We start from the raw sequence: 12,071 nt of genomic DNA, 5'->3' as shown, positions 1-12,071 counted from the left end.
ATGCCTCATATCAATATAACTAGGTGCTACATTTTCAACTTAATGGACGACAACTTCTTCTTTATTGCATACAGTGACCTTTCGATGTAGACTGTTACATCGCTTGGTAACGGTAACATCGCTTGGTAACGGTAACATCGCTTGGTAACGGTAACATCGATAGCGAAACGTCTCCCTGTAAGCAATAATTAGAAGTTTCCATCCATGAATTTGTGTGTTTCATTTTTAACTCACAAACGTTTGGAATGCCGTTCAAAGAATTAGTGATATAACTGGACAGAACAATCAATCAAACACTGGATGACCTGGCGTGCCTGTGCGTGATATAAGCACCATAGCAGAATGCGCACGTAAAATCTCCAAACCCCAGCGCACATTCAATATATCACTCTCAAGCTATATGTGGTTGTTAGCCGCCGCATAGTAATTATAAGGAAGCCACTATTTTGTGAATGCGCGATTGGTTGTAAAGTTTTATATTTAGACAGTACTGGGAGCTTGCTCAGCCCTTTTTAGCAAAGGTCATACGACGTATATCATTAAGCCAGTTTTGTTTTTTATTTATCTATTTTTTAAAAAAATAATGGCAGCTACACCTTTGGTTTGGTCCAGTGAAGAAACAGTATTAAGTCTACGCTCATGACTACAAATAAACATAGATCCCTGGACTCAGTTTTAGTGATGCTGATGTCAAATATGTAAAAATTGCTTTTCTGTTGGGTCCCAGCCGCAGCGATATGAGTCTAACAGTTCCTTAACCTAACGTTTCTCACTGCATAGTCATTTTTACGATGTTAAAGAGTTTCGTGTAAAACAACAAGGTATGCACACATAGCAAATATACAAAGATAAAAAAGGATTATGCAGCGCCTCAATAGGCCCAGAATACACCTTGTAAATCTGTAAAATATACACAATTTCATAACAGACAGCAGACATTTCAGTGATCAGTATCAACGCAACTGGGAACCGATGACATGTGGCAACCAAGTCATAGAGCGTGACCACCCGATCTCGTTAGTCGCCGCCAAGCATGGGTTACTGAAGATAAATTATTATTACAAGAGGGAAAGGTATGAAAATTGACTCTGAAGTGAAAGGTCAGTGTATGCATAGCTTTCTTTCAAATATCAACAACAATTAGCTACTGTTTTTTTTTACAGTTAATATTTTTTGTTGTTGCTTTTTTATTACATTCCCACAGTTGGGTGACACAGAACTCGTCTTTCTATCCGATTTCGATATTTCATGTTAGTATCTCATATCAGTATATATAAAAAAACAATTCAATTTTTTATAAAAGATCGAGTTTTTAAGAAGCCTCAGAAAAAAAGACGCCAATTTTAAGTATTCTGACACACCTTTAAGAAACTGGGTAACATCATCAAATACGCCCTAGTATTTAGCGTGTTTAATTTTTCCGCATATATCCATATTGTACTGATTCATTTGTGATAATTATTGTTCTTCACTGAGATGCAAAAAACGTGTATACATGATAGAGAGATCCACAGGCTCCTCTAATAGTATATGAACCTTGCGTCCACCGTGCTATTCCTATTCAAAAATGAATTCTTCCATATTATGCTTTTTCTGAAAAACACAAGACAGGTCACCTAAGTTTGGTAAACCAAACTTGAGTATGTTCCTGAGTAAGTTGTGACGTACAGTTTATCTGTCAGTGTTTGCAATGGAACAGCGGTCCAAGATGAATGACAGGTGACACTCACTACCCCTCACTCCCTGCTGTCCAAATGAACTCTTCCAAAGTTATATCATCCGAACTTCTTTCGACGTTCGTAAATCACAAGGAGGCGAGTGACATCACATAAAACAGGTAAGTAAGTCTGTGTATGTGTGTGTCCTTCTACCTAATGAAATATGCGCGTTGTTGTATTTGTTGTTAGTGCCAGGTTTGTGAGATCCAAGCAAACATCAACGAAGCGATGTTACTCGCCATGTGACCACTGGCTACCCAAGGCTTGTCATTCTGACAAGACACATTTTGTGTTTTGGAAAATTTGAAACATCGGTTGCGATTTGGCCCGTTACGTATCCTCTTTGCAGACGTTCGAAGAGGTCTTGTCAAAGTTTCTTCGCCTATACGATTGTTTTAGCAGTTGCTTTTTTGGCGTTTACTGTGGGTTTCCACCCAGTCGTCTGTCATCAGAAAGCCTGTCTCGTCTTTCTGGCTGATGATTTTGGCCCTACAAATTCACTGGAATTAGTGGTAGTTGTTATAGTTGTTATCATTAACTAAGAACAAAATGTCTATTGTGTTTTCTCCCAAAGATTAGTGATTTTAAGCCACACTGTCTCACACAGGCAACAGGCGATCCATTGAACGGGTATCCCCGGATAACTTGTCCGATTTGATCTGTCGGGTAAGTTGAATACAACAATTGGTGCTGTGAATAGTCGGGAGTAGCAGCGTCAGATTGGTACTTACTTTACATAATGTGCAAACTACTTCGTTCTTGTTTACTTTCAAGTAATGAGTTAGTTTCAGGGGCGGGTACAGCGTGTTGAGAAGGGGACGGGGAATGGGGAAGGGTGAGTGTGATGCACACACTACTGATAAGAAGTGGGCGCACACTTCATTTTCACCCGAGTTTCACTGGTCATATAACAAAATTTCACCCCTGTACCTCCCCCCCCCCCCTACCTCCCATCCGCTCCGTGGATCCGCCTGTGAGTTTTGATTTTTTTAAATGATTTTGTATTAAAATTATATTTAGTTGCCAGGTTACCAACCCTAGATCTAATATTCAGGAATTATGTATTTTCTTGTGGTTCACCATCTTCATCCTATTGTAGGGACATCTGAACCTGCCCACCAGTTCCCAGGTTTCGAAATTAAAGTGAAACCTGCAAACTATAGGATCTGATATTTTGTAATATATGTTTCAGGTTGTCATGGGGGACATATTCTTTCGTCAGGATGCAGAGAAACTCTTATACAACAAGTTTGTGGTCATCATTGGGGACTCAAGTAAGTGTATACAGTAACCAATGAGCAAAAGACACCATGAAAGCCAGGGAGTCCTTGTCATTACACTTACAGAAACAGTTCAGAACATTTTTGGTGTCCATGAACTGGAGGGTAACACAGAGTGCAGTTGTGTGAATAGATTTCTAGCACTAAGGTGATTGAAACTCCCATGGTAGACCTCAGACGCTTGTAGATTGACTCTTTTCATAAAGAACAATTATGAAATCTTGCAACAGAATGAGTTCATGTAAAAGAACAAATCTGAAACCCAGCAATGGAGTAATGCTGAAAAGAACAAATCCAAAATAATGCTCTAGAGACACTGTGTGAAAGAACAAATCTGAAATGATTCATTATATTGAGAGACTTGGTAGACAAATCTGAAATACTGCTGTAGAGAGACTCAGTGGAAAAGAACAAAACTCAAACCCTGCTTAAGTGTGACTCTTCAGTTCTAATTTTACTGTTATGTAATTTTCAAACTGATAATTTTCCCGAAAGAAAATCATTGTACATGCTCTCACCAAAGCCAGAAAAGACTGTCACAGAAAGAAAGTGTATTTTGTTTAAGGATTTAATCATGCTTTCCTGATCTAGGGCTCCTTTCACAAAGCAAAGCAAGTTAACCTTAACTTCCATTCTTTGACATTGCTCTATGGTTACCTTAGTGACTTACGATTACCATAGTTTTTGGTGAAAGGAGGCCCAGGATCTTAGAGTTGTCCACAGTTACCATCTGAGTATCTCAAGGCCACCCCTTGTCTATGACTGTATGTGGCATAATAAGGTGGGTTTTTTCAACATTAAGTGGGAAGCAGATGAGATGCTGAAAAGTTGTAAGTGGTTTAGATGATACAAATATCCATGGTATTGGTTCTTGCAGTACAGCGAGCTGTGTATAAGGATCTGGTGCTCCTGCTCCAGAAGAACAGATACCTGTCTGATAGCAACCTCCGCAACAAGGTAACCATTGCATGTGTTGCATGCGTGACATGCCCATAGGAGATGCTGGCTTCTGTGTTGCAAAGTGGTGTTCCATTAACTGAAATAATCAAATATTGGTCTCATTAACCAGACAATCGCTCACATTTTCTCATAATCAAACACAAATGCTCCGGGAGCTACTGTTTTAGTCTTTGAAACACTTGGCCATGGAAAATATGCTTGAAGTTGTCAGGGTCTGAAAATTTGTTTATTATTAGAAAACTCACTTCACTAACTGAATATTTCTTGAAGACTTTATGTTCACGATATACTGGTCATCAGTTTTCAAGTAGGAAGTTGCATCATGTTATACTATCTGCAATAACAACCTGGATAGGAAAATCTGAAAAATGAGAATAATTCCTTGGTAGTAATGAAGCAATCATCAATTGTGATATTTCAACCAATTTCCAACACTACTGTAAATATTCCAGGGCTGATCGCCATCATACCACAATTTTGTGGATTGTTACTCACTGTATTGGACCACTGGATTGTCTGGTCAAGACTCATATATTTATAGGCCTATTTATGGGGAGATGTGCACTTGTGGGTCCCTACCCTCAGCAGTTAAACGAAACGCTAACACTAACCCTTAACTCTAACCTAATCCTAACATATCCTAACCTAAGCCTATGATCTCTGGACCCACAAAGTGTAGTAACATACTTTGTACATACATACCAGTATTTTTGAGTGCATCATCCAACAAGACATTTTTATATATAATTAAGATCTCACTCCCTCATGTTAAAAAATGGTTGATAAAGACAATACTGCTAACTTCAGGAATAAGAAATGTGTTACATGTCAGAAGGAACTGTTCATAATGTATGATTTTTGGGTGGATGGGGGAGGAGGGGGAGTGGGATTGGGGGAACGGTTTGATGATGATGAGATGACTGGGTGGTGGGTCACCCGTTTTGTTAGAGGGTTGGGGAGTCATCACTTTTGTAAACATGTACAGGGTTGGGGAGGGGAAAAGGTGTCAGAAATTTCATATAATGTTAGAAGGAGGTGTTTTGGGTATTGTGTTGTCATACACATAGTACATGCTCCATAAAAATCATCACCCATAATCAGACATGAATTATGAATGGAGCCTAAGGCTGACAGAACAATCCTTTGGATGTACACGTGTTAATTACGTAAAAATGCTTTTGATATTGTTCTGACTCAGTACATGTTGTTCATGCAATCTCTGTATCCCAAACATAGTCATGAACAGTGAAGAATAATGGATTTATCATTTTCATGTTTGTTTTTAATCAGGAATGTACCGTAGAAATATTGAGATGTAAGGAAACAGATGAGGTTCTTACATAGCTACAATATAACTTAAAATGTCATCATAGACTAAAGAGAAACAGGCCCATTATATCCTAACATTAGGCCTAAAACAATAAATGTTGTACTTCTGATTATTCATCCGACAACTAAATTCTTGTGCTAAGTTAATTTTTTAAGTGTTATGAATAAAATAAGCTCTCATATACCATTGTTTTTCCCTGTCACCAACTTAGGTCATTCTGAAAGAGATGGTTGATTTGATGACTGCAAGCTTGATTGAATTGACAATTACACACAGATATATATGTGGTTTTAGTATGAACTTTACTTCTAAAAAGTATTTTTAAAAAATCATACTTATCTCTCCTAAATTGTAAAGAGGTGTCATTGGACCAGAATATTTTTTTGTCTGGCCATACAACAGTATCATTTCCGTGTTCTGGACCTGACATATTGTAAATGGATCATTGTGATCAACCCAAGAATTACCCCAAAACTAATGCAACCATCAAAAACAAGTGTTTGAAAATTCCACAAAAATTAACACATGTAGCCCAGAGAATCATTGGATTTTGTGATGAAACTGATAATTTCTCAGAAAACGAGAACAAGCAAACACAATACCCACTCGTCAACAAGAGGTTGAAAATATTAGCTGCCATTAAGACACTGATATCTGTTTTTTCCTTAATGTTTGACCAGCATTTTATGTTGGTGACTATGTTATAAGGCATTCTTGGTTATTTCTTGTTTATTACATAGACAGATGTTTTGGTGTAGCCTTTAGCTTGATAGTGGTGTAAGAATCTACCTCACTCTATGACGTAAAGAAGTAGTTGTCATCCATAGAGTTTGTATGAGCCATTACTGACTCACCAACTTGTATGAATCATTACTGACTCACCAACTTGTATGCCTCATTACTGACTCACCAACTTGTGTGCCTCATTACTGACTTGTCAACTTGAGTAGTTTCCGATTTGGCTGTGCGATTTAGAACCCCCATTCCCTATGCTACTACTTGTATGCCTCATTACTGACTCACCAATTTGTATGCCTCATTACTGACTCACCAACTGGTATGAATCATTACTGACTCACCAACTTGTATGCCTCATTACTGACTCGTCAACTTGTATGCCTCATTACTGACTCGTCAATTTGAGTAGTTTCCGATTTGGCTGTGCGATTTAAAACCCCCATTCCCTATGCTACTACTTGTATGCCTCATTACTGACTCACCAACTTGTATGCCTCATTACTGACTCGTCAACTTGTATACCTCATTACTGACTCGTCAACTTGAGTAGTTTCCGATTTGGCTGTGCGATTTAAAACCCCCATTCCCTATGCTACTACTTGTATGCCTCATTACCTGTTCATACCTTTACAGTTTTTGTGTTCTCTACTTATGAACTTTCACCTCTCACCTTGATGCAGGGTGAGATGACCTTTGAGAGGGATGAGCTGATTGAGGGAGGGAAGAAGGGCAAGATGAGCAATGGCATCAACTACCGTGAGGTGCGACAGTACCTGTCGGACTACCACCTTGTCCGATTCTACTTTGTGTGCCGTTGCTACAATGCTTACATGGAGAGTATTCTGGCTGACCTGAGTGATGAACCAAGGCCTGATGTTGTGATCCTCAACTCCTGTCTGTGGGATATCAGCAGGTATGCTTTTGATAGTCGGTCAGGGCACTGGGGTAGCCTGGTGGTTAAGGTGTTTGCTTGTCCTGCTGAAGACGTGGGTCTGATTCCTGACATGAGTAAAATGTGTAAATCCCATTTCTCTGTCACCCAATGTGATATTGCTGGAATATTACTAAAAGCGGTATAAAATCATACTTATTCATCCACTCGCTCACTCACTCTCACTCACTCACTCACTCACTGACTTTAGCTTGCTTCCCTCCCACACCAAACTAAATAGCTGTGACCCAGTGAGGCTCTTTGTGGTGTCTGACTATGTAAATAATTCACTGATATATAAAGACCCTGATCATTTCTAGAAATGATTGTTATCCTAACATGAATTCTTTAATCCTGAAACATCATTGGTTAATAATAAGTGTTCAATCAACCCGTCCTTCATAGATAATGATGGACTGTTCTTTTGTGTGTTTGTGATCTATACTCCTCACAAAAAATTATGCAGCAAGAATTTAGTGCAGTATCTTTATTAATCTCGATGGCCTTTTTCGCCTACATGTTAATTGAAATTTAAATGCGCAAAGAATACTTAACCATTTTACGCTTTAGTGATTGTAAAATTAATTTATCTTATAACATTGACAACATCACCCGAACACAAACACCCACTGAAACATGCAAAATGTGTGGCATAGATGCGCTCCACTCTTTACACATGCACCCTGATTGGTTTAAATCAAGCTTTAATGATATCTCTCTGGTACAACAAGCAGGTCCTAACTTCATTTTCATGGGTGATAGAACCTGTCCATGGATGATAGAACCTGTCCATGGATGATAGAACCTGTCCATGGAGGATAGAACCTGTCCATGGATGATAGAACCTGTCCATGGAGGATAGAACCTGTCCATGGAGGATAGAACCTGTCCATGGATGATAGAACCTGTCCATGGATGATAGAACCTGTCCATGGATGATAGAACCTGTCCATGGATGATAGAACCTGTCCATGGAGGATAGAACCTGTCCATGGATGATAGAACCTGTCCATGGATGATAGAACCTGTCCATGGATGATAGAACCTGTCCATGGAGGATAGAACCTGTCCATGGATGATAGAACCTGTCCATGGAGGATAGAACCTGTCCATGGAGGATAGAACCTGTCCATGGAGGATAGAACCTGTCCATGGAGGATAGAACCTGTCCATGGAGGATAGAACCTGTCCATGGAGGATAGAACCTGTCCATGGAGGATAGAACCTGTCCATGGAGGATAATGCCTGAGAAAGAGTTGTTAATGATGTTTAGATCAACACCATCACACATATGGAATGATCTGCAGGGGTCTCGAAACAAACTTAAGTTTTCACTGAAATCTGAAACTGAGTTTGACAATTTGAAACACCTGAATTTTTAACTCAGCTGCATGTTTTTAAATGAAAAAGTCCAAATAGCTAAAGAAATCTGCCCACCAAACTCAGATTGTCTACTAAGTTTGAGTTTGATACCGATTTCCGTTCATTCTGTAAAATGCGTGTCCCTGCGCTTTCTCAGATTTGAGCAAAAACTTGAAGTTAAGTCAAAACTCAGATTTAAGTTTGTTTCGAGAAATCTCGGCCTGATCGTAAGCTCACTGAACATGCTTGAGCTTGGTGTTCATGGTCTCCATGTTTACCCACAGACCCTTGATGACCTTGAGCAGGCATTCCAGAGAATTGCTGAACATTCCACAGCAACAACTTACAAGGCTTTTTTGGTCAATGCAAAGATGTGTAAAAGCTTGTATTCGTGTGTGAATGGTGGTCATACACGTTTCTGAACACTGCTTCATTGTCAAAGATCGTATCAGTTTGCTCCATTATTTCAGTGCAACACATTTTGCACAACTGTTTTATGGGACATGCTTTTGATGATCTGTAAGTCTGTTATTGCTCAATACCATTTCATTTCATTTTGTTAATCGTGTGTACATTTGTTTGACGTTTCTATTGCATCATTCCATGATATGAAAATGTAATTAGACTAAAATTTTGTGTTTCTTAACTTTTTGTGAGGAGTGTAATTAATACCACACGTGTTGATATAGACTTATGGCATTTAGAATCTGGTACAATTTGGTCATCCTGCCTGACAACCTGATCTGTTAAATTATGTCCATCTTTTGTTGCTTGGGACCAGTATAGACTAAGAGCTTCCACAACTAGTGAGTTTTAAAGTAATTGTTAGCAAATGTACATGGTTTGTTAGATCATATGTTTCTGTGTTGCAGGTACGGTGTTAAAGCTATTGATGAGTACAAAGAGAACCTGAAGACATTGTTCAGGCGGTTCAAGGAGGTGCTTCCTGCAGACTGTCTGGTGATCTGGAACACTACACTTCCCATTTCAAAGAATGCTCGAGGTGGTTTCATAATCCCTGAGATTGAATTCATGAACTCCACTCTGCGTTTAGACATCCTGGAAGCCAACTATTATGCAGCTAAGGTTGTGGTTGAAAATGGCTTTGATGTTCTTGACCTGCATTACTTCCTGCGGTATCAACTTCACCGTCGTGCTGATGATGGCATACACTGGGACATGACGGCTCATCGTCGCATTACCAACCTGCTGCTGACTCACATCTCAGATGCCTGGGGCTTCCGTCTCCCTGGCAATGTCCAGAAAAAACAGGAAAAGAACCCTGAGATATTCCGTTTTGGATGTAACCCCATTCCTTCCCGAACCTTAACTCAGGCTTTGAACAGACAGGAACAGCCTCTTCGGCCCCTGCGTCGTCCTCTGAATCTTGATGTGAACAGAATGTTGAAGGACATAAACCCCATGAACATCAACCGCGGCACTCTAAATAGACAGACAATGGAGACTAACAGGAAGCTGAGAAATGATTGTGGGTATGGCAGAATCATGGATGACAGCAGCTTCCAGTGGCAACCCTACACCCATAGTAACTTTGAACAGATGACTTGGCATGTGGATTTCAACCGTTGTCGGTACCAGCCTTACAGTGGTGGACAGAGACGCAGGATCCGGCGCCAGTGATTGCCAACATTATCACAAAACAGAAACACCAGATGTTGTCACTAGACATTATAAAACAAAAGCAGATATTACTGACATGATCAGACATTGTGGTAATGTCAGTCTGATTGACTTTCCAGTCCCTTGACTGTGTCTTGTACTTGGGAATTCTCTGTAGATTTGGTGTCGATGTTGTTTCAGGGTTTGCTAACATTATAGTGCTAAAGATAAGTCAAAGTGTGCAAGAAATGGTGACAGCAGATCTCAGTGGAAAAATGTAAGATTTACTGAATGTTTCTTGGATGGTTAGAGTGGGTAGGCAATGTTTTATTTGTGCATATACATTGTATTTGTTGATCTGGTAAACGAAACACACATTGGATATATCTAGGGGATGTTCATAAGTATTTACTATTCATGTATCAGAAAAAAGCTTTGAGTGGTTGTGTGGGGGCTGAAAATACAGGTATGCTTTGCATTTGAACGTTTATTTAAGTGAAATTGACAGATAATGTTTTGTTATATTTTTTGTTCCATATTTGTTAATTCATTAACAATATTCAGTTTAACTCAGGAAACATGTCAGTTGAGCCCTGAAGAAAAAGGCAGACAAGGGATTAATTTGTCTCATATCTAACATCAGTATTGTACTTATTAGTTTTAAATGGTGTCTGAAGAGGTTTCCTTATGCATTATGTTTGTGTGACACAATGCAGTTTTAGTGCTTGTTCCTGTAATTTCTTTGCTTTCATGTGTTAAACATCTTACAGTCACTTTGACCTGTTTAGAACATGCTGCGGGACTGAGGCTGCTGTGGATCAAGGGAGAGAACTCAGATACTGTTTGCACAGTTTAGGCCAGTTTGATACATGTTTATCGTCAACAGTATCCATGTTGCCATCTTGGTTCATTATCTGTTAAACATTTTAAAAACATCTTCTCATTTCATTGGTTGTCTCAATAAACCATCTCCAGTGCTTTAGAATACTACTTTTGAACTTGACCTGTCCTTCTGAAATATCATGATGTAAATAAATTGTTCCAAGTTGCAATCATGGCTTTGTCCTTCTCAGTGTATCTCCCTGCACATTTATATTTGGGGTCAGTCTGACTCTGTTTTTTTTATCCCCCCCCCCCCAGCATGTAATGCGGGAGGATATAGTCCAGGCCTCGTCTTCCACCCATCCATCCTTGCGTCTGTAATCATTTTGTTTCTGGAGCATAACTCAGAAACCTCCAGTATCTTTAGACGAAACTTGATATAGTAATCTTAACCTATGGTTGTTCCTTTTGCTATTTACAGATTTTTGGCGTTTTTATCCCCCCGGCATGTAATGCGGGGGGATGTAGTCGACGCCTCGTCTGTCCGTCCGTAATCATATTGTTTCCGGAGCGTAACTCATAAACCGTTAAATGTTTTCAGACCAAACTTGATAGATATAGTAATCTCAGCCTATGCTTGTGCCTTTTGCTATTTACAGATTTTTGGCATTTATATTTTTTTTTTGTTTTTCCATGGAACATTTTGGTGTTGGTCTTATGGTGGGGTGGGCTTTGTTTCTGGAGCAGAACTCAAAAGCCTTTCAATATGTTTCTGCAGAACTTGGTAAATATATCAGTCAGAAGCTGAAGTGATGCCTTTTGCTATGTACAGGATCTTGTGATGTATTATTTTCTCGGTTTCCATGGAAATGTTTCTGACCTAGACTGAAAAGTGAGAGGTGTGTTTCGTTTCTGGAGCAGAACTCAAAAACTTCTTAATATCTGTTAGTAAAACTTGGCAGATGTGTGTTGCAGACCCCAAAGTGGTGCCTTTTGCTATGTACAGGTTTTTGTGATTTATCATTTTCTCGGGTTCCATTGAAACAATTCGGACTTTGTCTGAAAATGAAGGAATGGGCTTCGTTTCCGGAGCATAACTAAAAACATTCTGAATATCTATCAGCAAAACTTGGCAGATATGTATGGCAGACCCCAAAGTGGTGCCTTTCACTATTTACAGGTTTTTGTGATTCGTCATTTTCTGGGTGTCCATGGAAACAATTCGGACCTCGTTTCCGGAGCACAACTCGAAAACCATTTGATATCTTTCAACAGATTTTGGCAGATATATGAGAAAAGATCATGAGGTG

The 12,071-nt window shown here is 39.3% G+C and overlaps 1 protein-coding gene across 2 annotated transcripts; it reads left to right on the top strand.

Moving 5' to 3' along the window:
* Positions 1-1,711: 1,711 nt before the first annotated feature.
* LOC137265445 (PC-esterase domain-containing protein 1A-like) lies at positions 1,712-10,991 on the top strand. Of its 2 annotated transcripts, XM_067800844.1 has the most exons (6): positions 1,773-1,837; positions 2,326-2,384; positions 2,911-2,992; positions 3,876-3,955; positions 6,707-6,939; positions 9,192-10,991. In XM_067800844.1, the coding sequence occupies exons 3-6, from the start codon at positions 2,917-2,919 to the stop codon at positions 9,958-9,960; spliced, it is 1,158 nt and encodes a 385-aa protein (XP_067656945.1). In that variant the 5' UTR covers positions 1,773-1,837; positions 2,326-2,384; positions 2,911-2,916; the 3' UTR covers positions 9,961-10,991. The 2 variants fall into 2 exon arrangements, with proteins under 2 accessions (XP_067656944.1, XP_067656945.1); XM_067800843.1 differs by lacking the exon at positions 2,326-2,384 and having other exon boundaries at positions 1,712-1,837.
* The last annotated feature ends 1,080 nt before the right edge of the window (positions 10,992-12,071 follow it).

This window comes from Haliotis asinina, chromosome 15 (assembly GCF_037392515.1).
Source record: "Haliotis asinina isolate JCU_RB_2024 chromosome 15, JCU_Hal_asi_v2, whole genome shotgun sequence".
Classification (NCBI taxonomy): Eukaryota; Metazoa; Mollusca; class Gastropoda; order Lepetellida; family Haliotidae; genus Haliotis; species Haliotis asinina.
This window is presented reverse-complemented; position numbering and strand designations above follow the sequence as displayed.

Bases quoted from the DNA above. Each gene is read 5' to 3' on its own strand.
- LOC137265445 (XM_067800843.1), top strand. From the start codon at position 2,917: ATGGGGGACATATTCTTTCGTCAGGATGCAGAGAAACTCTTATACAAC. The intron at 2,993-3,875 runs GTAAGTGTATAC...TGGTTCTTGCAG, and splicing joins GGTCATCATTGGGGACTCAA to TACAGCGAGCTGTGTATAAG. The intron at 3,956-6,706 runs GTAACCATTGCA...ACCTTGATGCAG, and splicing joins ATAGCAACCTCCGCAACAAG to GGTGAGATGACCTTTGAGAG.